Source organism: Drosophila ficusphila, unplaced genomic scaffold (assembly GCF_018152265.1).
Source record: "Drosophila ficusphila isolate 14025-0441.05 unplaced genomic scaffold, ASM1815226v1 contig_198, whole genome shotgun sequence".
Lineage (NCBI taxonomy): Eukaryota > Metazoa > Arthropoda > Insecta > Diptera > Drosophilidae > Drosophila > Drosophila ficusphila.
The window spans coordinates 8,466,324-8,491,066 of record NW_025064092.1 but is presented as its reverse complement, the minus strand read 5'-3'; the positions used below and the strand labels follow the sequence as shown (position 1 = coordinate 8,491,066).

Genomic DNA, 24,743 nt, shown 5'->3' with positions numbered 1-24,743 from the left:
TAAATATATGGGGGAGCTCTACCAAACTTTCGAGATAAAAAAATATGAAAAATGCATACAAAAATATTTAAAGGAGGTTGGTGTTTAACAACTGTAACAGGGCGTGAGAATAGTCCCTGTGAGACGCTAGGCATCTCCTATCTCTCTCATTCTCGTGTTCTTTCTCTCTTTTTCGTTGACTTTCGCTTAAGCGATTTTGGCTTCTGGAGGAGGAGGAGCAGGTGGCTCAATGGTCGCCGCGGCCGACAGGTCCACAAATTTAGCAGGCTTCACCTGTATTATCTTGGGATTGGCCACGGCCACTTTTTTGGACACCGACGAGGGCGTTATGGTCACCGTGCTGGGTGCGATGGCGTTCATGGCCGCCGTTTGATTGCTGGCCGCCAACGAGGAGGCTGGCAGAATGGTGGTCACCCCGTTCTCATGCTGAATGCTGCTTGCACTATTGAATATTGCACGCATCTTATTGCCGTTGCCCTGAGATCCGCCGAGTACGTTGATTTTGAGAGGGACTGCCGTCACCGCCGATGCTCCTCCGGCCTCGCGCTGCTGTACAATTCGTGCCGTAAACTCATTGCCCGCCAGTACAAGATTCTGCGGCTGGCCAGCCAGAGGCAGGCCAGTGGCCAGGATAAGCTGCATGCCACCAGGGATTTCGCGCACCTTCAACTCCACGTGCTGGATGAGAAAAAGAAAAAACATACGGAAGTTAGCCAGGAATTCTATTAGTGTCGAAGGGATAAACCTACCGGTGGACTAACAGACTTGCGCTCCAGCACATGCTCATCGAATCCGGAATCCGAGGAGTTGTCGTTGAACTTGTTGGACAGCGACGAGGGCGAAGTAGCGCCCACGGCAACCACTTGGGCTTGCGCTTGCACTTGGGTTCGCGGTTGCGGTTGCGATTGGCCTCCGCCGGTGGGCTTGAGGACCAGCGACAGATTGGAATGTGGCTGGCTGGTCGTGGTGGTGGTTTCAGTCTTGCTCAATGGAATTGGACTTATACTATGGATATCACCCTGCGGAAATAGCTCCGATTGTCGCTTGAAGAACAAATGATGCTTCTTAAGTGGCCCAACTTTTGGGCCTTGGCTTTGAAGTTGAGTATTTGGCGGTGAGATGGCTGCTGCCTCCGCCTGCTTCTCGTGAAGATGCTGCTGCTGCAGTTGCAACTGCTGGCGACGCAGGCGCTGGTGCTTTTCACAGGGCTTGTACAGCTCCGGATCGATGATGTAGCAGCAGTTGCCAAGGGATAAGCTCTGGAAGACCACACCGCAGCAGACCTCCAGGCGTACGAGATCGTTCTCCTCGAAAAAGGGCACATCATCGACGGCCCTTCGATTCTTTTGCGGTGGCAGCTGTCGGCGGCGGTTGCTTCCGGTCAGCTTGACGCGCTTACCAACTCCCGCCGAGTCGTTGTTATTAGCCAAAGCAGCAGCCGCAGTACGCTTGCGAGTTTGATAAGGACCGCCAGAGGATCCGATTGATTCCATAGACATTTGATCATCGTCGTTACTCTCGTTCGAATCACTGGGTTGATTTTCCGAGGTAGGTGAAGTGCTACTGGGACGATTGATTGCACGGGAAACCGATGGAGCTGCTGACTTAGTCCCCGCCGTTGCTGTGATCTTGCCCTTGCGATTCTTCTTGAAGATCTTGGCAAACTTCTCGGGCAAAAATGAGTTGCCGCTACCATTGGTGTTCTTGCCATCCGACTCCGAGTTGTCGCGCTTCTTCTGTTTGGCCAGGGATTTGGTTCCGGGTCCAGCACGGGCATCTACCACCTGTGAATGCGAGAGTGAGAGGATTAGTTGGCGAAAGGGTTATTTCAAAGCAGAGAGTTTGTAGAAAGGTCTGTACGTCGGGGTTTTCACAATCTACTTTCTACTTTAAAAGAAAACTATGCTCGGTGATTGGTTAAAGCAAAGCGCAATGATTTTTAAATTACATTGTTCGTTAAACAATCTTGTTAAAAGTAATATTTTTTATTTTAAATATGTAAGGGTTAAAGGGATTTTCAGCCAATACTAGGGATCTGGATTTATCCCCCGAACAATACTCACATGACCCCAGTGGCGCTTGCTTCCGATGGGCAGTCGCTTATACCTCTTGACCAGAAGAACACAGGCGTTGCAGATCTCTCCGTTTCGCGGCTCATGGAGATTGAAGCACTGCATCGACTCCTTTTCGTATTTTCGGGAGGCGGTGAACCGGGAGCTACTTGATTTTGCCCGGCAAATGCAGCATCCATCGGCGGAGCGGTAAACGCGCGGTTTGTGGAAGTTAAACATGCCTTTTTTTTTGATGGAAATTACACAATTTTAAGAGTGACTATGTGCGTTTGATTTTGTCGCTTTTGGATGATTTGTGCGTGGATTTTTTGATTTCTTTTTTCTTTTATTAATTTGTAAACGTTTTTGAAAAGGTGTTTTATTTTGTTAAGTTTTTGAGTGTTTGTTTGTGTACTGAGTGTGCTACTTCGGTGTTTCACTGTAGGTGTGCTATTGTTATTTGTGCACAAACATTCCGTTTATTTTTGTTGTTGTAAGCACGTGCATTGCCAACATCCATTTCCTGGTCTTCACTGTAGTTGGCTGCATTTGTGCTGCAAAATAAAAGAAAAAAAAATCATTTAGAATATATGGTTATGATAATTATAATTTACTACATTAAATCTTATGTTGATTACTAATATTAATTCTTATGTTGACCACTTTTCAACAGAACCACTTTTTTAACAGCTGACGCTACCGATTTTGCAACAGAAAACGTTATTTAATATGAACACTCGTCCAACCGACACGACATTTTAAATTAACATTAACCGCGGGGAAAACAACAACATGCTTTAATATCTTATCAGCCGAGCGTAGCAAGTGGTTTATTTCCAGAGCATTGTTAATTAAATTTAGCAAACATGTTTTAAAAACAGCAACCGAAAAACAACAACAAAATTGAGGGATCAATGGGAGGTGTGCAAGCGGGACAGCTAGCTAAGCCACGCGCGCGCCATACAAATACAGGCGCAATTTATTTCGTGTTGCCTGGCAATATTTTTGTGTGCGTGAGTGAGTGCAACTTGTACATTATTGTTGTTGTTTTTTTTGGGGGGAACTTGATAAACAAACGCGAAACAGGAACGCTGCATATATACACTCTAAGGGCGGTCTTTCAATCACTGCCCCTCACCACCTATCATTCACACACAACAACAAAAACTTGAGCTTGACTGAAAAAAAGAGCCGCAGTTCTTCTTCTTCTACCAGGTGCGTTGATGTTGTTATTTCTTTATTTCGTTTTTGGGTGTTTTTTTTTTTGGTGACACTGATTTTGTGCAAGTTTGTTCAAGAAATTTTGGATTGGTTATGTGTGGTTATGTATTTTATGCACCGGCTGTATATATAATTCACTTTAATTTGTGAAGACAAGGGAAGAATGCGGCTAAATTGGCTGCCTTTTCTATTATTAAACACATTTTGCCACGAATTAACATATATATATTAAAGAAATCATATTTCCTTGGTGAAACTAAACACTTCAATATAAGAATATAAGTAATTGTCTTGAAATTCAGTTGAATTAATTAATTTTTTGAAATTCAAAATTGGCTGACATTTCTTTTACTAGCACGTGCTGTCACAAATTCATTAAAATTTACCTTTATAAAAAACACACTCTTTTGTAAATATATTTCCTGAGTAATCCTTAACACTTAAATTTATTTAAACTTTAAGAAAATACAGCGGAGACAAACGAAACGCGTCTGCACACGAGGAACACAAAGAAAAAGTAACGAAACCGACGAAAAATCGACGCATGTACGAAATTGTGTACAAAGAGAATGCAGTGATAACGCGAGCAGCTGAGCGTGCCGTCTCGCTCGCTCTCGTGATGCGTGTGTGTACGTGAGAATGCGCGCAGCAAAAGCAACAGCGAAAAATTCCGGTTGTGAAAAAAAACGTTTATTACAACCAGGGACGGTCCTAAGAGGGTCGATCCCTCTTGGATGGAAAACTTATTATAAAGTTGTATTCTTAAAGTCTGTTTAATGTAAATTTGTTGTGATAGTTTTGCTACAATCCCTATTTAATAAATTGTCGCATAAGGTTATCGGGAGTGATAAATTCAAATTTTGAAGACCCCTAACAACAAGTATCCACGTACGCCACTGCGACAGAAAAAGAACTGGACCGCCGCCGCTGACAGGGTTGCCACCTGACAACAATAACAACAAAAGAATGCAAATTGAGAAATATGCAAATGTTGAACGCAATACGCTCTTTTGTTGATATTCTTTGTTTGCAACTCGGCTAATAAAGATAATACTGAAAACGTGCGGCGCAGCTGTTGTGTCTCTTCATATCTATTTATAGCGTTTTTATTGCAGCACCCACTCGTCCCCGTATCTCTCTTTCCCACCCCCTTTTTGTGTTTTTGTAATACGTGACCAGACACACACACGGTTGCAGTGTGGCAACTCCGCCGGACCGCTGTTTTACAACACTGTAAATGGTCTCCTGCTTGTTGTTGTTTTCTTGCATTCTGATCTCTGCTTCTTCTTCTTTTGGCGAAAGTGGCCGAATAAAGTCGAAAATAGGCCCCAACATGTTTTACATTTACACATACGCAAGTGTGTGCATCGGACGGTCTACGTGCCGAAAAAGAGCAACAAAAAACCCCAAATAAACTAGGTCGCTTGTCGTTTTTGTTATCGTTGTTGTAATCAAAACAAATTGCACGCCGCAAATGTATGTGAGCGTAAGCGTGTGAGTGTAAGCGTCGCCTGCTGTTGCGTCTCCTTATTTTCGCCTGCCTTTTCTTCTTCTTCAGAGGTCTTGCAAAATTACAAACTGTACTTGTGCGAAATTGAGCGTGAAGACAGAACAATTAAAGCTCTCTCTTTTCTATAGGCATACGTAGATGTAGTATTTAAACATATGTATTAAACAGCGGCTGACCTTGTTTGTGTTTTTTTGCGCCTACAAACAACGGAAAGTGAAAGACTCTGATTGGAATTCTCATAAGAATGAAAGACAAGTTGGGGCACATAACGGTACACAAACACATGCATTGGCACATACGGCGTAATAGCAAAACCAAAAACAACCAAGCCGGAAAAAAGAAAGTAAAAAGGCAAAAATACAATGTAGTTTATATTTGTTGAGAGAGAGAGAGGAAAGAGAGCCGTTGTTAAGTAATAGATTATTTGCAGAGAAAGCGCGCGCAACAGATTTTAAAAGTAACACATTGGAGTTGTGTGCCACTAATTTCATTTCATTTTTTTAGCATTTCCGCACAATTACTGGAGTTTTTGACATTGGAAGAGTTCAAGCGGCTTTTGTTATTCGTATTTTTACTGATTTCGATTGACGAAGGTCAACAACAAAACGAAAACCGCGCACGCACATTATCACACATTGGGCGACACACAGATACATTCACCGCAACAACTTGTTGTCATGAGTTTTTCCATCCTTAAATTATCTTTATTTTTATGAAAAATACTTTAAACTTTTACCTTTATTACTCCTTTATCACCGGTTAAATTTAACTCGCTTTTTACTTGCTTTGCTTTCACTTTGAACTTGCCTTTATTTTATCGCTTCTTTTTTGCTTCTAGACTCAGGTTTTTCGGCTAAAGTATCGATGTTTTGAAAATATTCGATACATTGATATTTTGACTGCCATAGTTTTTTTTGAATTTCGATATCGATGTCTGGCCTCCGATGTTTTTCCACTTAGCCAATGCATCCTCCTTACCTAGCACGTACACACTCCCAAACTAGCTCGTACATTCTCCTAGAATATTCATTTCACCAAGCAAAACGATTTTTGGAAAAAACAGGATTTTTTAGTTGGTTGTGCTTGGGGCATTAGAGGAAAAAAGCCAAATCAGTGCTACGGTCACACTCGTTGTTTTTTGTTGCGGATATTCGCCTCGTCTTAAGTTTCGTGTCCGTTATTGCTACTCGTCCCGTATGTTCCGTTATTTGCGCCTCTCTTTCGAAATGTTAGTAACAAGTTTTCAGTGAATACCTTTTCTTAATCTGCGAATAAACAGCGGTCACCATTTTGAGTTTCCGCTATCCTTTTTTTTTTTTCCGTGATTTAGTTTTTTCTACTCTGCGCGTATTTCTACGACGCGCCAGAAGCCTATGATCTTTTTTTTATGTTTTTCATATAAAACAAAACGTGACTGGTTTGTTTTTGGTTGGTGTAGAACAAAAACAAGAACGTAACGAAGAAAAAGGAGGTGTAAGAGAAGAAGAAGCAGAAGAAAAAGAGCAACAGTCAAGTGATTTTTAGTGGATGACGTCGCTGCCGACTTCGACGTCGTCGCCGTTGCGCCGCCGCATTCAGTTTATGTGCCTGTGTGTTAGCCAGCGCATCTGTGTGTGTGTGCATGTGTGGGCGAGAGAAACGAAGAGAGAGAAAGGGCGAAGTAAAAGTAAATGCGTGCAATTAGCATTTTAATGCAATCACCATTAACCGTCCGCTATTGTAAGTTATTTTACCTTACTTCACACACACACAGACAAAACCGTGGTAGTGCAAAAACTAAGTGCAAAAAGCGGCAGCAACAATTGTCTGTTAATTACTTGATATTTCGTAATGCAACAATAACAACGGTAGCAAACAGTAATGTTACTGGGATCGCTCGATTAGGAAAAATTAATGGGTAAAGAACCAAAAGATAATTGTATAGTGTTTTAATAATAATCTTCGTTCTCAATGTAAAATTATTGTGCATTTATTTTAAAGAAATCATAATAGAAAAAAAAGTGTTTTGAAAAAGGCCAACATTTTTATTTAGATATTAAACAGTTTTGATTAAATAACAAAGTTTTGGATTTTCATTTAAATTTATATTTGTCCGAGTTCTTTAAACAAGTCGCCCACTGTACCTGTAGCAAAGCGCCGCTACATATGTGCAAGTGTGTGCATCAAGCAACGGTTTTTGTTCATTGTGAATTACACACTTGCATACATGCATCGAACACGCACTTGTGCGTGGTTTATATTTTTATCTCCCCTCTCCCTTGATCATACACTACTAAGATAGTAGTGGCTCTCTCTCACTCTCTTTTTTTTGTTGCTTTTCACCTGCAGCTTTCGCTTCTGCTTCTTCCATTTCTACATCCGACATGTGTGTGTGCGTGAAGAGACAGTGCCGTTATAAATTTGTTTGCCCATAAAACATTTTTCTTGCATTCGCCGGTAAATGAAATCAGATTAAAGCATAAATACAATAGTCCCGCATTTATGTCTGTCTCTTGTTTTTTTACTCACTCATCTTTTTCGAATTTCCTGTTATAGAGAGTGCAATACAAGTGCAATATTAATTAAGTAATAATACAAACGTAAATGTATATCGAAAGCATGTATACTATGTGTGTGCAATATAAACGAATGACCATGTTATAGCCATACAAAATAAAACAAAAGTCACAACTCCCCCCCCTTAAAAAAAAAAAAAAAAAAAACAAAACAAAGATCTGCGAAAACCTTCGACAATCATCGAGTTTTACTGTACTTGAAAATGGACTGTGCCACGCGAAAACGACAACAATTACGGGCACATCATCAGCAACATATACAAAGACAATCACATGGACGAAAGCGGCGGCGATTACAACAACAACAGCATTACTACCGCCACCAACAACAACATCAATACGTGTGGCTTGTTGTTGGCATTTTGACAATTTTTTGGACTCAGGTGAGTAAAAAAAAAAAGATAAAGATAAAACGACAGGTAAACCCATAAAATTTGTAACCTGTTAGAGGGCACATTTTTCAAAACTTAAGGATTTAAGAGGAAATATCTTGTGTCTGATGCATTGTATCACTGTATCAAAGACTGAGTCCAACGAAACGCTCTTTACGAATAACTCAATCTCCTTCGACAGATTTTCAAATTAGAAGTTAACTATTTTCCATTGTATAGTAAGTTTTGCTTTGTTAGGTGTCTTCAAAAACTCGTTTGGCTGGTTCTAGTTGGTATCATTTTTATAATAATATTTCAGTGAAAACTCACATAACAGTTTACTAAAATGGATCAAAATTCATTCAAAATTCGCATTAATAAAAAAATTGACCAGAATGGTTTCAACGTTAACTCCATTATTAAACTCAACCGCAAGTGAATCTTAAATAAATAGCAGGTAATTTCTGACTCCTAAGGGCGATGAATCCATTGACTATGGAGTATAGGGGGTCCGAAAAGTGTGCGATTTTGATTTGCGATTTGTGGGCCTATTCCAGCCATTATTCCGTGTTTTATTGGCAATTTCGTTTTATTTAGCCGCTGTTGTATCGTTTACAAAACTCGTTTCGTTTTGCATTGTTGTCGCATTGTTGTGCACAAGCAAAAGAAATAAAAACAAAATCCCAAAGCAAAAAGGAAAAAGTTTAAAAAATATATAAAAAAAAGAGTAAAAAGCGAACGCAAGTAAAACTCAAGGTTGGTTCTGATGTCGCTGTCATCGGAACTTCCTCACTCAGAAAAAATTTCAATGATCTTTTAAAGCGATTAGGCATTGTTAAACATATTTCCAAACCCACTTTTTTTAACAATCCAAAAGCAGTTAAACATCAGTTTTAAAATTATCACTGCTATTTAACGACAGAAAGATAGAATTTGAAACCTTAAAAAGCGATCCTCATTGGTAGAATGTCCTTTTTATTTAAGTGTCCTTTTAATTTGATGGTGCTGAAATTACTTGAATTCTTGGTTGCATATTTGTATCAGTTCTACTATATGCTTTATAACTCATGTGTATCTCCCGCCTTTCGTTTTATCTGGGCGTTTGCGCGATTGCGGATCGCGGGTCATTACGTGCTGGCTTATCGCCCTAACTTGGCCGAAAGTATTTGTATTACTAAGCGTCCAAAAAAAAAAAAAAAATGTTAAAAAAATGCCAGCGAAGAAGAGTGGCGATGACATCAGCCAATTTTTTTTACCGGGCCAAGAGAGAGTGGGGCGGTTTGTTGACAGCGTAACCACAGAGTGTAAATGTGAGTGGTTTTGGATGGTTCGAAACCCCCGGCGAGGGAACAAAACATGGGTTTGCCTCGTCCGATTCTAAATGCCTTTGCTTTCATTCAAAATAATGTTTGTTTATCTGCGATGCAATACTTTTCAAAACATACTTTTACGTATTAAAACTTTGTATCTTGGAAATACCTTTTTTTTTTTTGCACATCTAGCATTGATCTTTGTAATGTTGAGTTAAAATCTTGCTGTCTTGAAGTGAATTTCCCCTTAACCATGCTGTTTTTCTTGTTGTCTTTCTTTCGTATTTTGTTAATTGTTGGGAGCTATCTGAAAATTCAATTAAAGTTTAAGAGATCAAATACAGTGCCGGCAATTAAGCTGATCCCTGCCCCCTTCTTTATGGATATTATTGAAACTGTGTCAAGTGTTTGGAGATGTGTTGAGGGAAATTAACCAAACCACCCTACGAGAACCCAAATTAGAGTCGAGAAAGTACTCAATGGAATGGGGATTCCTCCCTCTTTTTGTTTACAATTTGTTGGATCGATGTAAAATTAACTTTGGCTCAATTAATTGAAATTTTGTTTTCTTTTTATGCGTTTGGGTGTTAAGTTCTCTGCCTTTTTTCTGCTTCTTCAGATGCTACTGTTTTCTCCAGCTCTTGTGGGTGCTTCTTTTTTTATTACGTAGTTTTTTCTGGAGTGGTTGTTGGCCAGCTTTATGGGTTGTTGGCACCTTCTCTGTTTTCCAATTTTGTTGTTGTTCTCCCATTGTTTATATGGCAGCTGAAGAACCAGAGGACTGCTGCGGAGTGGGGCAAAAGAAAGATATTTACTACTAATTGGCATGCGGGTGGAGTTGAGTTAAATGGAGCACACACCCATCGGAATGTTAGAACTTCACATTGTTTTATGTATGTTCACTTAACTTTCAAAGAGTATACGCAAAAAAGGCCAGTAAATTCCAGAAGAATCTCGGGCTTTCTCCCGGCAAACGATAAAATAGAAAATAAATAAGACAGGAAGCGAAATCCATATGCAAAGTGACAACTCAAACAGAGAATCAGGGAGATATATATACTCATTTATGGCTTGTTAATCTCTATTTGCACTTGACTAAAGACCCCGTCAATTGAAGTGGAGGGCTCTAAGAATAGATGTATCACAAGCTTGGGGTCCTACAATATAATTTATTCAGTAGAGGGTGCTGAACTCTTGGGTTTGTTTTTTGGATTATAGAATCTCTTATTTTATTTAAGATACATTTATTTTTAAAACGTTCAGCTGATCGTTTGCCTTAAAGTACATATATTATCCAGTTTTTTTTTTATTTTACACAGTTTGATTTATCTTTTATTCTTTATTGCTTTTTATTGCATACAACTCAACATGCATATAGTTTACCGACATATAAATGCATAAAAATATTATGGATAACTGTTGCTGTTGATAAATGTTCATTTATCAATATAATTATTACTTTGTTAACATGCCATTTTCAACTTCCATGACTTCTGGCTAATTTTTGTGCTGATCTCCAATTATTTTCGTTGTTAATCGTTGTACCAAATTCTCGCTCGCTCTTTCTTTTCTGTTCTGACAAAGCAACTAGCAATTAATTGATATTAATTGCGGGGCGAACACAAAAAACTGGGCCAACTCGACCTGAACAGATACGCAATAACAAAAATAAATAACCAGATAGCTAAATACAAAAAAAAATTGCCTGGTCAAAATAAGTTAAAATTGCAGGTGGAAGAGGAGAGACATAAAACGACAATTTGTTTATTGAACACAAAAATATGGATATAGCGCAACAACAACAAAAAACTACGCTCGACAGAAATTAAAGCAAAATTCAAGAGAAGCTTGTGGCTCGCCTAACTGGTTTTGGTTTTTGATTTTGAAATGGATTTGTATTTTATTTTTTTCACAAGCTCTCCATCTCCCTTGCACGCACATAAAAATAATTAGCAAACAACCTACAACGTTTTATACTCAAAATGAAAAAAAAAATCACATATTCACAAGAAAAACAAGCCTTTAATTCAATCTCACGCATTCCACGTTTGCGAATTCAATTTGCGTTGCGTTTATTTATTTTCGTTACCGCTCGGATTCAATTTGATTTTTCTGCGATATTTTCGCACTGGTTTCATATTTTCCAATCACTTAGTGAAAAACTATGACAATAGTGCCTACATTAGTTTAGTAATTATGAGGTTTTAACAATCTATTTGCCTACTTTGAATTCAACGGAATATTTCTATGAGTGTTGGCAAGTATTTAGTTTTTGTCTTCGTTATCAATCGTATAGTATAGTTGAGGTCAATGATTTTCTCCCTGACTGACACCCTCCTAATGATATTTATTTTAATCCGAAACTTTCCCAACAATCCCCATGGGTCGCAAAAAAAAAAGTGAAAGGCAAATCCGAATAAAAAACAAAAAATATACAACTTAAATTGTCAATCAAAACGGCTTAACCCAAATGTAAGTAACTGCCGATTAAACAAATGATAGTATGTGCAAATAAATCGAAATAATCGATTGCACCACTCAAGACTAATCGGTGTTCGAAGGAAGTATTTAGCTGCTTTGATATCATTTTGTGTTATTAGCTACGATAATTTAAACTGTTTATAGGAGATTACACATCTCGACTACATTGCTAAAGAGCTTTCGGCAATGGTTATTGCACATTTATAGATTTTAAATTGGACTCAGTTGATATATTTTCTAGTGCAAAACCACATTTTTCGACACCACGTCGCGTTGGCTATATCGTTTCAGTTCACATGATGGTTTCCGCCTCATCACTGTCATAATCATGCCCATCATCCTAATTATGACTATTAGTGCGATCATTTAGGCTTAAAGGTCATATTCATTTTGCAAATTGAAGGACAAAAAAGCGAAATAACAGAGGAGAAAAAAGATGGGGGCGTGGCCGGAGGTGTCGATGATAAAACGGGGGGATATTATCGTGAAAAATGGGCGGCTGATCGTTTTTGGCTTGATTTGCCTAAACACCACTTTGACTTCCGTTTTCACATGCATTTCACATCGCCATTGTTGTTGTTCATTGTCAGTTCGCATGTGACATGCAATAAAAGCAACAAAAAAACAACAACAAATGCAACAACTGGCGAGCTGAATTAAGAAATCATATTCAAATTGCATATATGCACTTCAAGCGTAGGAAAATTGGTTTTTCCTTCCATTCGAGTGCTGCTGTCAGGCCTTTTCCATTCACAAATTTCAATCGTCGTCTTCCGAATTTGTTTTCCACCCTGATCGGAAATTCCATCTTTCGGTATTACTTCGAGTAGCCCCAGAAATCCGATATTCTATATCCGTTGCTGCTTGACTGACGTCAGCATAAGCCTAATGTCCGATTAACGTTCAAAACGTGATTAGCGTCATTATCATTCAGATATATTCGGGTGGTGTGCTGAGTATATAGATACGTATGTATATACATATATGTATAGGAAATTAACGAGTTGCGAGCAGAAACAATAAAACAGATCGGCATCTGCTAATTTAATTTTTGCATTATATTTTTATTGCGAAACTGCATTTTATTTGGCTAATTAACAGATAGTAGAGATATTTACTGCGCAATTATAGCACTACGATATAGACGTTAGAGCCATTACTTCGGTGTTTCATATTTTATTGGTTACTTTTTACGGTGTTAGGCTGCATCATCACATAACATTTGTAATTACTGAAATAAGAAAGTGAAGAGCATTTGAGTTCAGAGGTAAACAAACAGTTGGTAAAATTATATAGAAATATTCTAAAATACTAGTTATCTCTTTTGGTTCGTTAACTGTGTAATTCATACTATCATTGAGTCAGTATATATTTTGCTGGATACCTAGAAAGAAGATCATCTAACATCGGTAATTCAAATTTGCACATTCCTTAGAGTATCCGGAATCCGAAATTGACCAAGTAAGAAATTGCATTTCTAAACACTTCACTTGCTTTTATTGAGGCGCCAGACTCGAAATACAATCTGCGTTCCAAGTGCTCCGATTTTCCAAGAAATGCCCATCGGACGCTATGATAATCACATTTTGTGTATATGGGTGATTCCATATCAGATTTACAGTCGATATTGAGAAATTCGATGAGATATTTTTTTTCTTGCTCTTTATCGAAAATAAATCGACACGTATTTTTTTATATGGCTCAGAAAATTTTTTTGACAAAGTTATGATTTTTTGAACTTTTGATGAACTGCCCTTTTTTTGATGACAGTCGCGTTTTCCAGCCCCAATATCTCGAAAACCGTACGTCGCAGGAAAAAAATGTTTAGGAAGTAAAAATTTCATCCTTCCTTCTTCTTTGCAAAACTTTTGTGAAAAATTTTTTTAAACAATTTTTCACCACAAAAAGTTCAAATGTTTATAACAAATTCATTTTTCTCCAACTTGGACCATTTTGATTTTTTTTTTTTTCACAGTAAATCCTTCAAATTCTTCTGATGAACATACTAAAGTTTCAGAATGGTATCAAAATTAGTTTTTGAGTTACAGAATTTTAAAGATTATCATGCACGGTCCGCGCGCTCGGTCTCAGGGCGTGCGCCGACCAACGACTCTATCGAGCGTCAATTCGCTTCGCGCGCGCATAGTAAGGGTCAATAAAATGAATTTTTAATGCTATTTAATTCTATAACTCAAAAACTAATTTTGATACCATTCTGAAACTTTAGTATGTTCATCAGAAGAATTTGAAGGATTTACTGTGAAAAAAAAAAAAAAATCAAAATGGTCCAAGTTGGAGAAAATTGAATTTGTTATAAACATTTAAACTTTTTGTCGTGAAAAATTGTTTAAAAAAATTTTTTCACAAAAGTTTTGCAAAGAAGAAGGAAGGATGAAATTTTTACTTCCTATACATTTTTTTCCTGCGACGTACGGTTTTCGAGCTGTTGGGGCTGGAAAACGCGACTGTCATCAAAAAAGGGCAGTTCATCAAAAGTTCAAAAAATCATAACTTTGTCAAAAAAATTTTCTGAGCCATATAAAAAAATACGTGTCGATTTATTTTCGATAAAGAGCAAGAAAAAAATATCTCATCGAATTTCTCAATATCGACTGTAAATCTGATATGGAATCACCCATATAGAAATGATACTAGATACTAGAGTTTGCATCGCGCATACCTACAATCTCTAGTAACCCAAACAAAACAGGAAGGGTGAAGAAATGCGAAGATCCGACGTGATTTTCCCTATTTTCGCCATAACAACAATATGAGGTCGGGGGCTTGTGGAAAAACCCATTGTGTGTGTGTGAGTGTTGGTGTTGGTGTTGGTGTGTGTGTGCTCATTATATTGATGGTCATTCCAAAGGCCGCTCAACGAAGATAACTGATGTCGAGGTTGGTCATGTGTGGTCCATGTGCTTGGGGTTTGGTTTGGGTTCATATAATTCCAATTGCAATTGCTGCAACTGCGCAGCACGAGATGCAATCACTTGCACCCAAATGAGTCACTTTCGCTGGCATTGAGAGTGCTGCCCAGTCACATAAACCCCCTATCTATATATATGTATATATATGATCATCAAGAGATCCACGCTCTTATCTCTCGATTTTCGGTGCGTTGCGAGCGTTATCTCCCTGATTAATGGGGGATTGTCGGGCAAGAATGATTGCATGAGTGAATGTAGGTCAGTTCCGAGGTAAGCACGCCTGGATTTAAGGGAGACTATACCCACCCATGCGACTATGGAATACCGATTGAAATACCCTTGAGGGCTCACGGGCGAACTCGTTTACATGATTGCCCATCTAGCGGCGCCATAGAAAGCAGGAAAAATGGCTTTCGCAATCGTGTCTCAGAGCTGACAGTTGTGAATATGAATAAACTTTAGACCATAACTGTTTTTCTTAATTGAAAATCTCTCCCTGTGTGACTTATACGATTTGGACAACAATATTTCACCAGGTGATTTGTATCAAGAAACACATCAAAAAAAAAAAAAAAAAAAAGCAACAAGAAAGAAAAAGAAACCCTAAAGCTTACGTAATTTTTTGCGGTTAGGACTTGATTTATTTGCTCAGTCCTAATTAAACTGTTTTTAAGATTATTTATAGACGCTATTAACCTCAACTTTAGAAGTTTTCGTTGGTTGGCTAATTTAATTGCGAAGTTTTTCTGTTCGCTCTGCTGTGCTTTATATATTTGTGGGAATATGACTTCGGAAACTGGCCTGTTTTAACTAATGTAGGGAATGGGATCTTTTTTTGGGTAAAAAGTAATGTAAATAATTTTGTATTTGACAGCACACAAGTGCCGCTGATCTGGTGATTAATGTTCCAAATGCGAGCAGCAATGACAACGCATTCTACAGGATTGACTACAGTCCGCCCTTTGGCTTCCCGGAGCCGAACACCACGATCCCCGCCAGCGAGATCGGCAAGGACATCAAGTTCTCGCGGGCTCTGCCGGGCACGGAGTACAACTTCTGGCTGTATTACACCAACTCCACGCATCAGGAGCTGCTCACCTGGACGGTGAACATAACAACAGGTGGGTTTCTTATTCTTAAATTGCAAATACTTACTTTAAATGATTTCGAAATCGGTCCTTGAACAACCCACAGAAAGTAACTTTACAATTTAAATTATATGCAGATTATATTATTATTATTCTTCTTCTCTTTAATTAAAATGTTAAACAGTAGATTACAATCCTTTCTTGAATTGCAATTAAATCTTAGTAATTTAATGTGTATTTATTATTTATTTAATACAGCTCCCGATCCGCCGGCCAATCTGAGCGTGCAGCTGCGGTCGAGCAAGAGCGCCTTCATCACGTGGCGACCGCCGGGCACGGGTCGCTACTCGGGATTCCGGATCCGGGTGCTGGGCCTCACGGACGTGCCCTTCGAGCGCAGCTACCAGCTGGAGGGCAACGAGACGCTTCAGCTCTCGGCCAAGGAGCTGACCCCCGGCGGGAGTTACCAGGTGCAGGCGTACTCCGTCTACCAGGGCAAGGAATCGGTGGCCTACACGAGCCGCAACTTCACCACAAGTAAGTCCGGACAGCGGCCAGGAACGCGTAGTCCGCACCGCAGGTGCAACTTCTAATTCGACAGAATGCAATAACCAACCGCTAACAGATTAAACTGATTTGATTAATCCAATCCGAATCCGGTGATGGGCCATCACGACTAACACCCAATTCAATCTGTCTCTTGTGCTTGTGTCTCTCTCACCTTCTATCTGAAATGCTCTCCAGTGGATGGCAATCCGAATCTGAGAATCCGAATCTGAGCACCCAGAAGGTAACCCACCCAGCCTCCTCCTAGTTCCTCCTCCTAGTTCCTCGAGCGATTGCTGCTCATTGATTTTTACTTTTAGTTTTGCTAATAAACGGTGTGAGTTGATTAGTACTTATGGTAATTAGTAACGCCTCGTGCAGTGGCGCCCAACTCGGTTTGGAAATTGTAGAGATAGATAGATGAAAGATGAAAGTAGATTTGATCTCCCCGATTGGCTCAGGTTTTGGGGTCCACTGTGTCGGGCGTGATGCGTCTTTATTTGTTCGTCTTTGTTTGGCACTTTATTTATCGCTGAAAAGTTTAAATGGTGGTATTTATTTTATTTCCAATAACTCAGCTTTAAACTTGTATTAAATAACTTTGTTTTAAGTAACTACTAAGCTTTTATTTTATTTGGTTGCAATTAAACAAATTGTAGAAAGAGTAACTCCCATCCCATCCACTATCACCACCGAATACCGAATACTGTTAACCTTTCAGCACCGCTGCACATAATCCTAGAACTAACTCAAACCCCTGCTAACCCACTCGCTCACTCACTTAGTTCGTAGTTAGCCTGATTTCGCATTGATCCGACTCTCATGGCATCTCCGAATCCCTCTCCTCTCCGCATCTCCATTTCGCGAACCCAAGAACCCAACACGCCGGGCAAGTTCATCGTCTGGTTCCGGAACGAGACGACCCTGCTGGTGCTGTGGCAGGCGCCCTTTCCCGCCGGGATCTACACCCACTACAAGGTGTCCATAACGCCGGACGACGCCATCCAGAGTGTGCTGTACGTGGAGCGCGAGGGCGAACCCCCTGGACCGGCGCAGGCTGCCTTCAAGGGTTTGGTTCCCGGGCGCGAGTACAACATCTCGGTGCAGACCGTCTCCGAGGACGAGACGTCCTCCATTCCGACCACCGCCAGATACCTCACTGTTCCGGAGCGCGTGCTCAACGTGACCTTCGACGAGGCCTTCACCACCTCCAGTTCGTTCCGCGTGCGCTGGGATCCGCCGCGCACCTACAGCGAGTTCGACGGCTACCAGGTGATGCTCTCCACCTCGCGCCGCATCTTCAATGTGCCTCGTGCCGCGGACGGCGAATCGGTCTACTTCGACTATCCGGATGTCCTGGAGCCGGGTCGCACCTACGAGGTGGTGGTCAAGACGATCGCCGACAACGTGAACTCGTGGCCAGCCAGCGGGGAGGTCACTCTGCGTCCGCGACCCGTTCGCAGTCTGGGCGGATTCCTCGACGACCGCAGCAATGCGCTGCACGTCTCCTGGGAGCCGGCGGAAACGGGCCGACAGGATGCCTACCGCATCAGGTGAGTTAAGGTGTCCTAAAGAGAGAAAATAAAAACCGAAACATTAGGAAGATAATTTATTTTAAAGGCCAGGAATATTTAAATTACTATTTAAATTGTTTCTAAATGAGTATGTGTATCGCATTTAAAAGCAAACTGGTAATGATACCATTGTTTTTTTGTATCAATCTGAAAAGAAAACAAATTACTTTGAAAGCCAAGAATATTAAAATTCCAATTTAAATTATATTTAATATTTATATTTAAATAACATTCTTTTTCTTTTGTTTCAATCGTTAGCTACCATGAGCAGACGAATGCCAGCGAGGTGCCGGCGCCGTTCCCGGTGGCCACGGAGTCGCAGATCACCACAAACCTCACCGAGTACACACTGGACGCCCTGCTGCCGGGTCGTCGCTACCTGATCGCCGTGCAAGCCCTCTCGAAGGGCGTGGCCTCGAACGCCAGCGACATCACGCGCTACACGCGTCCGGCGGCGCCGCTCATCCAGGAGCTGAAGAGCATCGACCAGGGACTGGCGCTCAGCTGGCGGAGCGATGTGAACTCGCGGCAGGACCGGTACGAGGTGCACTACCAGCGGAACGGGACGCGCGAGGAGCGCACGGTGGCCACCAACGAGACGAGCCTGACGATCCACTACCTGCATCCCGGATCCGGCTACGAGGTGAAGGTGCACGCCATCAGCCACGGGATCCGTAGCGAACCGCACTCCTACTTCCAGGCAGTTTGTAAGTACCCTTTAGATACTAGATATTATATATTCCATAATCTATAGAGTAGAATGTGTTTTTAGCATCTGGTTTGGATACTTTGTTGCAACGCTTGAAGTCGAATTCGAATTCCCATTCGATCCGATGGCTTGGCATCGATAATATGATAGATAATGTATTCCATAATCCTGTTAATTATGAATTTAGCTCTTTTATCGAGCTTAGCTTTATGGCTCCTAATGAGCGGACAGGCCAAACAGGTTGTGGTCATCATTTAGTTTTGTTTTAACTAGCTTTGAGTACAATGAAAACAGTTTATATAACTATATAATCGGAAACTGTTTGCGATTTATAGTGCATTGAATTGTTATATGTGGGTTCAGTTCATTTATTGGTTGGATAACCAACAATACAAATAGTTTGCGTGATCCCTTAAATGAATCTATTCAAATCTATTATAATCTGTATATTCTATATATTAATCTATTCTCCTCTTCCGCAGTTCCCAAACCGCCGCAGAATCTCAGCCTGCAGACGGTGCACACGAACCTGGTGGTGCTCCACTGGCAGCCGCCGGAGGGCAGCGACTTTAGCGAGTACGCGGTGCGCTACCGCACGGACGCCTCCGCCTGGCAGCGGATCTCCGGGCTGCACGAGAACGAGGCGCGGATCGAGGACATGCACTACGGCGAACGCTACCTGGTGCAGGTGAACACCGTCAGCTTCGGCGTGGAGAGCCCCCATCCGCTGGAGCTGAATGTCACGATGCCGCCGCAGCCCGTTTCGAATGTTGTGCCGCTTGTGGATTCGCGCAACCTCACCTTGGAGTGGCCCCGTCCCGATGGCCATGTGGACTTCTACACGCTCAAGTGGTGGCCCACCGACGACTCGGAGCGCGTGGAGTTCAAGAACGTCAGCCAGCTGGAGGATCGTGAGTATACCATATGCATACCATATCCTAGTTAGCACCTCCTCTCTAACTCTGTTTTGCATTTTCTAATTCCAATGCAGTGAGCTCGCCAAGCGTTCGCATTCCCATCGAGGATCTGTCGCCGGGTCGCCAGTACCGCTTCGAGGTGCAGGCCAGTTCGAACGGCATCCGCTCCGGCACCACGCACCTCTCCACGCGCACCATGCCGCTCATCCAGTCGGACGTGTTCATCGCGAACGCTGGCCACGAACAGGGTCAGGATGAGACGGTCACCCTGAGCTACACACCCACGCCGGCGGACACCACGCGCTTCGACATCTACCGCTTCTCGATGGGCGATCCCAAGATCAAGGACAAGGAGAAGCTGGCCAACGACACGGAGCGCAAGCTGAGCTTCTCCGGCCTGACGCCGGGCAAGCTCTACAACGTGACCGTGTGGACGGTCAGTGGTGGAGTGGCCAGTTTGCCGGTGCAGCGGCTCTACCGCCTCCATCCGCTGCCCATCGGCGATCTGAGGGCCAGCCAGGTGGCGGCGCGCGAGATCAGCCTTCAGTGGAGCGCTCCGGCCGGCGAGTTCACCGATTTCGAGCTGCAGTACCTCAGCGCCGACGAGGAGGCGCCCCAGCTGCTGCAGAACGTGACCAAGAAGACGGAGATCACGCTGCAGGGGTTGCGGCCGTACCACAACTACACCTTCACCGTGGTGGTGCGGGCGGGCTCCACCCAAAGCTCCGATTCGGACGTCTCCGGCGGCAGCACGCTGATGCGCAGCAGTGCCCCCATCTCGGCCAGCTACCAGACGCTGCCGGCTCCGCCCGGCAAGGTGGACTACTTCCAGCCCAGTGACGTGCAACCGGGCGAGGTGACCTTCGAGTGGAGCCTGGAGCCCGGCGAGCAGCACGGCCCCATCGACTACTTTCGCATAACGTGCGTGAATGCCGACGACGCGGCGGATGTGTCCAGCTACGAGTTCCCGGCGAACGCCACCCAGGGCAGGATCGAGGGCCTGGTGCCCGGCAATCAGTACATCTTTCGGATTCAGGCCAAGTCCGCTTTGGGCTTCGGCGCCGAGCGGGAGCACCTGCAAACGATGCCCATCCTGGCGCCACCCGTTCCCGAGGCGAGCGTCACGCCGCTGGAGGTCAGTCGCACGAGCAGCACGATCGAGATCAGTTTCCGGCAGGGCTACTTCTCGAATGCCCACGGTCTGGTGCGCTACTACACGATAATCGTTGCCGAGGACGTGGGCAAGAATGCGTCCGGCTTGGAGATGCCCAGCTGGCAGGACGTGCAGGCGTACACCGTGTGGCTCCCCTACCAGGCCATCGAGCCGTACAACCCCTTCCTCTCTGCCAATGGGAGCCGGCGGAGCAGCCTGGAGGCGGAGCACTTCACCATCGGAGCGGCCAGCTGCGAGAAGCACCAGGCGGGCTACTGCAACGGTCCGCTGCGGCCGGGCACCACCTACCGGATCAAGGTGCGCGCCTTCACCGACGAGGACAAGTTCACGGACACCGCCTACAGCTCGCCGATCACCACGGAGCGCAGCGACACCGTCCTCTGGATCATTGTCCTGGCCATCTTCCTGCTGGCGGCGATGCTGTTGGGCTGCTGCTTCAAGCGCCACTACCAGACGATCCGGCGCGCCTCCAAGCTGGCCCGCATTCAGGACGAGCTGGCCGCCCTGCCCGATGGCTACGTGATTCCCAATCGGCCGGTGCACGTGAAGGACTTCCCGGAGCACTACCGCCTCATGTCCGCCGATTCGGACTTCCGCTTTAGCGAGCAGTTCGAGGAGCTGAAGCACGTCGGTCGCGACCAGCCGTGCAGCTTCGCCAATCTGCCGTGCAATCGTCCGAAGAACCGCTTCACCAACATCCTGCCCTACGACCACTCGCGCTTCAAGCTCCAGCCGGTGGACGACGACGATGGCTCCGACTACATCAACGCCAACTACATGCCCGGCCACAACTCGCCCCGGGAGTTCATCGTCACCCAGGGGCCGCTCCATTCGACGCGCGAGGAGTTCTGGCGGATGTGCTGGGAGAGCAACTCGCGGGCGATCGTCATGCTAACGCGGTGCTTCGAGAAGGGACGCGAGAAGTGCGACCAGTACTGGCCGGTCGACCGGGTGGCCATGTTCTACGGGGACATCAAGGTGCAGCTGATCATCGACACGCACTTCCACGACTGGAGCATATCTGAGTTTATGGTTTCCAGGGTTAGTATCTGAATACTGGTATATCCATGCCATGATCCCTTTAATGGAATATATATTCCTTTTCTTTTGCAGAACTGTGAATCGCGGATAATGCGGCACTTCCACTTCACCACCTGGCCGGACTTTGGGGTTCCAGAGCCGCCGCAGTCGCTGGTGCGGTTCGTGCGCGCCTTCCGCGACGTCATTGGAACGGATATGCGACCGATCATCGTTCACTGCAGCGCCGGAGTGGGCAGATCGGGCACGTTCATCGCGTTGGATCGCATCCTGCAGCACATCCACAAGTCGGATTATGTGGACATCTTCGGCATTGTGTTTGCCATGCGAAAGGGTGCGTGATTTATATATTATTTGAACCTGTTTAAACTCAATAATCAATCAATGATTGTGGCTTCTTGCAGAGCGCGTGCTGATGGTGCAGACGGAGCAGCAGTACGTGTGCATCCACCAGTGCCTGCTGGCGGTGCTGGAGGGCAAGGAGCATCTGCTGGCCGATTCGCTCGAGCTGCACGCCAACGATGGCTACGAAGGTGAGTTGCCTGCCAGCTGAGTCCCAAGCTGAGTCCCCCCTTCTTCCTTTCCCTTTCCCTTTTCCCACTTTAGTCTCTCTCTCGCTGATTTTTCTCGTTTTTTTTCACTCTTTTTCGGATCAAGTTTCATAATTTATTTTACCGATTAACTAAATCTGTTTTACGAACACACAATCTGAATCTGGTTACGGGCTGCTCTTTAACTTGATATTTTTGGTGTTTTTTCCCCACTTGTTTATAATGACTTTCCGTGGCTGCGGTTCCCCTAGAGGCGGCTTTCTATTAATTTACTTGAGATTGTCACTAACCAACCGAATATTTTTCAATAATTTATTTTCTTCTCTCTTTTCACAATCATACACACAAACACACCCATCAAACAATTAAAACACTATTGTAAATCACACAACAAACGCCTAACTTACACACTCCATACGCTTTTACTCCCGCAAAAACGAAATTCAATTAAAAATCAAATACCGAACTCCAAACGCAAAACCCCGCAAAAAAAAAAAAAAAAAAAAACGCACAAAAAAGTGACTAAAATTTACTTAGAGCGCCAACCACAAACCAAAATGGGAATCCTGCCCATTCCCCTCCCCATACGGGCTTCTTTGGCCAGAGCCGAAGAACTGGATGCGGATTTGGATTTGGATTTGGATGTGGAGCAGCAGAAGCTGACGACAAAGGAAGAGAAGCCCCAGAGCAGCGACGATGAAGAAGAGGATGAGGATGAGGAGGATGAAGATGATCATCTTGATGATGACCAGCAGCCGTTGAACAACGAGACGACGGCCACCTTATCATCGGCTAGCTGCAGCAGCAGCTGCAGCCGGCAGGATGTGCAAGTGGATCTCCAGGAGGTGAACCCCATTGAACACCAACACCCCAAGCCAGAAAAGGAACGAATCTGCACGGGCTCAAAGTCAAAATCGAAATCAGACTGTGAAACTGACACCGACGATGAGGATGAGGATGAGGATGAGCCAGTGGCCAAGGATGGCGCTCTGGCTGTCGCCGATGAGGACGGCTGGTGGTATTGATAGAAAAGTCGACTTTTGTCTAGGTTTGTACCCACAAAACAACACAACAACACAGACCCCTTAAAATAAATGAAAGCTTTCGTTTAATATGCATGTTGTTCCCACATCCAAATTACTTGCTCTAACTCGCTTTTACCCCAGACTAAAAACTAAAAACTAAAAAACAAACACGAAATTCTAACCGCACTGGCAAAGAAACTAACATCGACACATGAACACATGGTTGTGGGCAAAAAAAATAATAAACAACATCCGAAACTCAACCAAGAGAAGCGAGCAAAGTATGAATCGAAAACCCACATTAGCCTGTCCTAGTTTATGTGTTATGTTCTTGCATTCGAGTAATTTGTAGCATTTTCTTTTCGTAATTTATAAACCGAAGTTTGGGTTTGGATCTAATGGAAATGTTTGTGCCCTTTTACAGATGACGAAGGCATAGCGGAGACGGGAATCTGAGGACGCTTGCTGCGGGAATATCATCTACCCATGATATGATATTCGATAGTACCTATAGTTATTTTTTTTACAATCTGCCTGTGATGTGCTGGATGTGATTTGTCTACGGAATGGCATTCATTCGGAGTTGCTGTCAAATGAGTTGAGTGTGTTGAGTGAGTCTGTGGTCGCGGGCCCTTCTATTTCGCTGCACACCGTCGAAAGCCACCGCATTATCTTTTGAGGATCTGGGGATCTGAGGATCTGAGGATTGGATCGATCGGTGGACGTCGGGGGACGAAAACGAAGAAGGCCTCGCGTTTTGGCCTGTGCCATTGATGCGTGTACCGCCTGTTCGCCGTACCGCCTGTTTGCCATAGAGCTAAGCTAGCTAGCCCGCTTATTTAATGTAATGCCGCCAAATTAGACCAAACCAACAAGAGCGTATACTTAAGCTTCAGGTGTAATAATCTGCAACCAATTCTTGCATCTATCCCTGTATCCCCCACCCTGTATCCCCCACCCTGTAACCAATGTCCATTATATAATGTCCATTATCCCCCTGCTCTGTCGTGTTGTGTACAGATTTGTAAATTTGTTTCCATTTAGTGGACGCGATATTATGATTATGTCTACTATTACTATTACTGCTATTATTACTATTACTCTTAACGATGTATTATTTTTATTATTATGTAGATTAGATTCGTTTTATCGATAGACTTTAGTCCATGATTAGTCAGCGAAATGTTGACTCTAACTGCATGCAAACCTTCCATTTGTTCTCTGGCCATTTATGTCTCGAATTAATCAAGCGATTCCATTGCATCCGGTCAGAGCTCAGAGCAGCAATAGCAATTGCAAAACTGTGCAGTTAAAGTTGTAAGCATTTATTTTATTGTATTTAATTCTATTTTTTTTTATGTGCATGTCCACAATACCAATAAATTTTTATTGAAATGCGAAATGTCCCTTGGGATCCAATTTGTGGTTAATTTTTTGGGTTTGTCGAAGTTGCGAACCATCAACAACTGTCGTGGTGAGTACAGGGTGATCTGTTCAGAACACTTGGCATACTTTCCACAGACAAGTTTCAAACCATCAATGGCACTCACATAATTAAGATCAGTTTCAAACCATGAACTGAACTGTTATATTTGAAAAGTTTTAGAATTTTCCTTTGAGAAAATTGTGGAAAATGAATTCACATTTTTTTTGTTACCATTGAGTACAAAAAAAAAAAAAAGATTAAATTTG

The 24,743-nt window shown here is 43.1% G+C and overlaps 2 protein-coding genes and 1 long non-coding RNA gene across 16 annotated transcripts in view; 1 reads left to right on the top strand and 2 right to left on the bottom strand.

Moving 5' to 3' along the window:
- Window positions 1–62: 62 nt before the first annotated feature.
- LOC108101772 lies at window positions 63–5,647 on the bottom strand. Of its 2 annotated transcripts, none has more exons than XM_017206245.2 (4): window positions 5,519–5,647; window positions 2,064–2,605; window positions 750–1,784; window positions 63–678 (listed from the first exon to the last, which is right to left on the bottom strand). In XM_017206245.2, the coding sequence occupies exons 2-4, from the start codon at window positions 2,289–2,291 to the stop codon at window positions 187–189; spliced, it is 1,755 nt and encodes a 584-aa protein (XP_017061734.1). In that variant the 5' UTR covers window positions 2,292–2,605; window positions 5,519–5,647; the 3' UTR covers window positions 63–186. The 2 variants fall into 2 exon arrangements, with proteins under 2 accessions (XP_017061734.1, XP_017061735.1); XM_017206246.2 differs by lacking the exon at window positions 5,519–5,647 and adding an exon at window positions 3,659–3,819.
- A 241-nt stretch (window positions 5,648–5,888) lies between these two features.
- LOC108101768 (tyrosine-protein phosphatase 10D) lies at window positions 5,889–24,453 on the top strand. 11 transcript variants are annotated; one of them, XM_017206234.2, is made up of 13 exons: window positions 5,890–6,010; window positions 7,111–7,218; window positions 7,318–7,720; window positions 15,304–15,550; window positions 15,776–16,054; window positions 16,938–17,616; window positions 17,896–18,344; window positions 18,829–19,257; window positions 19,338–21,478; window positions 21,551–21,809; window positions 21,880–22,008; window positions 22,546–23,074; window positions 23,476–24,453. In XM_017206234.2, the coding sequence occupies exons 3-12, from the start codon at window positions 7,541–7,543 to the stop codon at window positions 23,049–23,051; spliced, it is 5,298 nt and encodes a 1,765-aa protein (XP_017061723.1). In that variant the 5' UTR covers window positions 5,890–6,010; window positions 7,111–7,218; window positions 7,318–7,540; the 3' UTR covers window positions 23,052–23,074; window positions 23,476–24,453. The 11 variants fall into 11 exon arrangements, with proteins under 11 accessions (XP_017061730.1, XP_017061722.1, XP_017061731.1 ...); XM_017206236.2 differs by lacking the exon at window positions 7,111–7,218 and adding an exon at window positions 6,634–6,679; XM_017206235.2 differs by lacking the exon at window positions 5,890–6,010 and adding an exon at window positions 6,221–6,501.
- LOC108095314 overlaps window positions 17,545–24,743 on the bottom strand; it is a 109,753-nt gene continuing 102,554 nt past the window's right edge. For all 3 annotated transcript variants that reach the window (XR_006245313.1, XR_006245312.1, XR_006245314.1), the window contains one exon: window positions 17,545–17,631. This is a non-coding gene — a long non-coding RNA (uncharacterized LOC108095314). The remainder of the gene's footprint in view (window positions 17,632–24,743) is intronic.

Coding starts and splice junctions, on each gene's coding strand:
- LOC108101772 (XM_017206245.2), bottom strand. CDS start 2,291: ATGTTTAACTTCCACAAACCGCGCGTTTACCGCTCCGCCGATGGATGC. Junction 1,785..2,063: donor GCAAGCGCCACTGGGGTCAT/GTGAGTATTGTT, acceptor TCGCATTCACAG/GTGGTAGATGCCCGTGCTGG. Junction 679..749: donor GCAAGTCTGTTAGTCCACCG/GTAGGTTTATCC, acceptor TTTCTCATCCAG/CACGTGGAGTTGAAGGTGCG.
- LOC108101768 (XM_017206233.2), top strand. CDS start 7,541: ATGGACTGTGCCACGCGAAAACGACAACAATTACGGGCACATCATCAG. Junction 7,721..15,303: donor TGACAATTTTTTGGACTCAG/GTGAGTAAAAAA, acceptor TGTATTTGACAG/CACACAAGTGCCGCTGATCT. Junction 21,479..21,550: donor CTGAGTTTATGGTTTCCAGG/GTTAGTATCTGA, acceptor TTTCTTTTGCAG/AACTGTGAATCGCGGATAAT.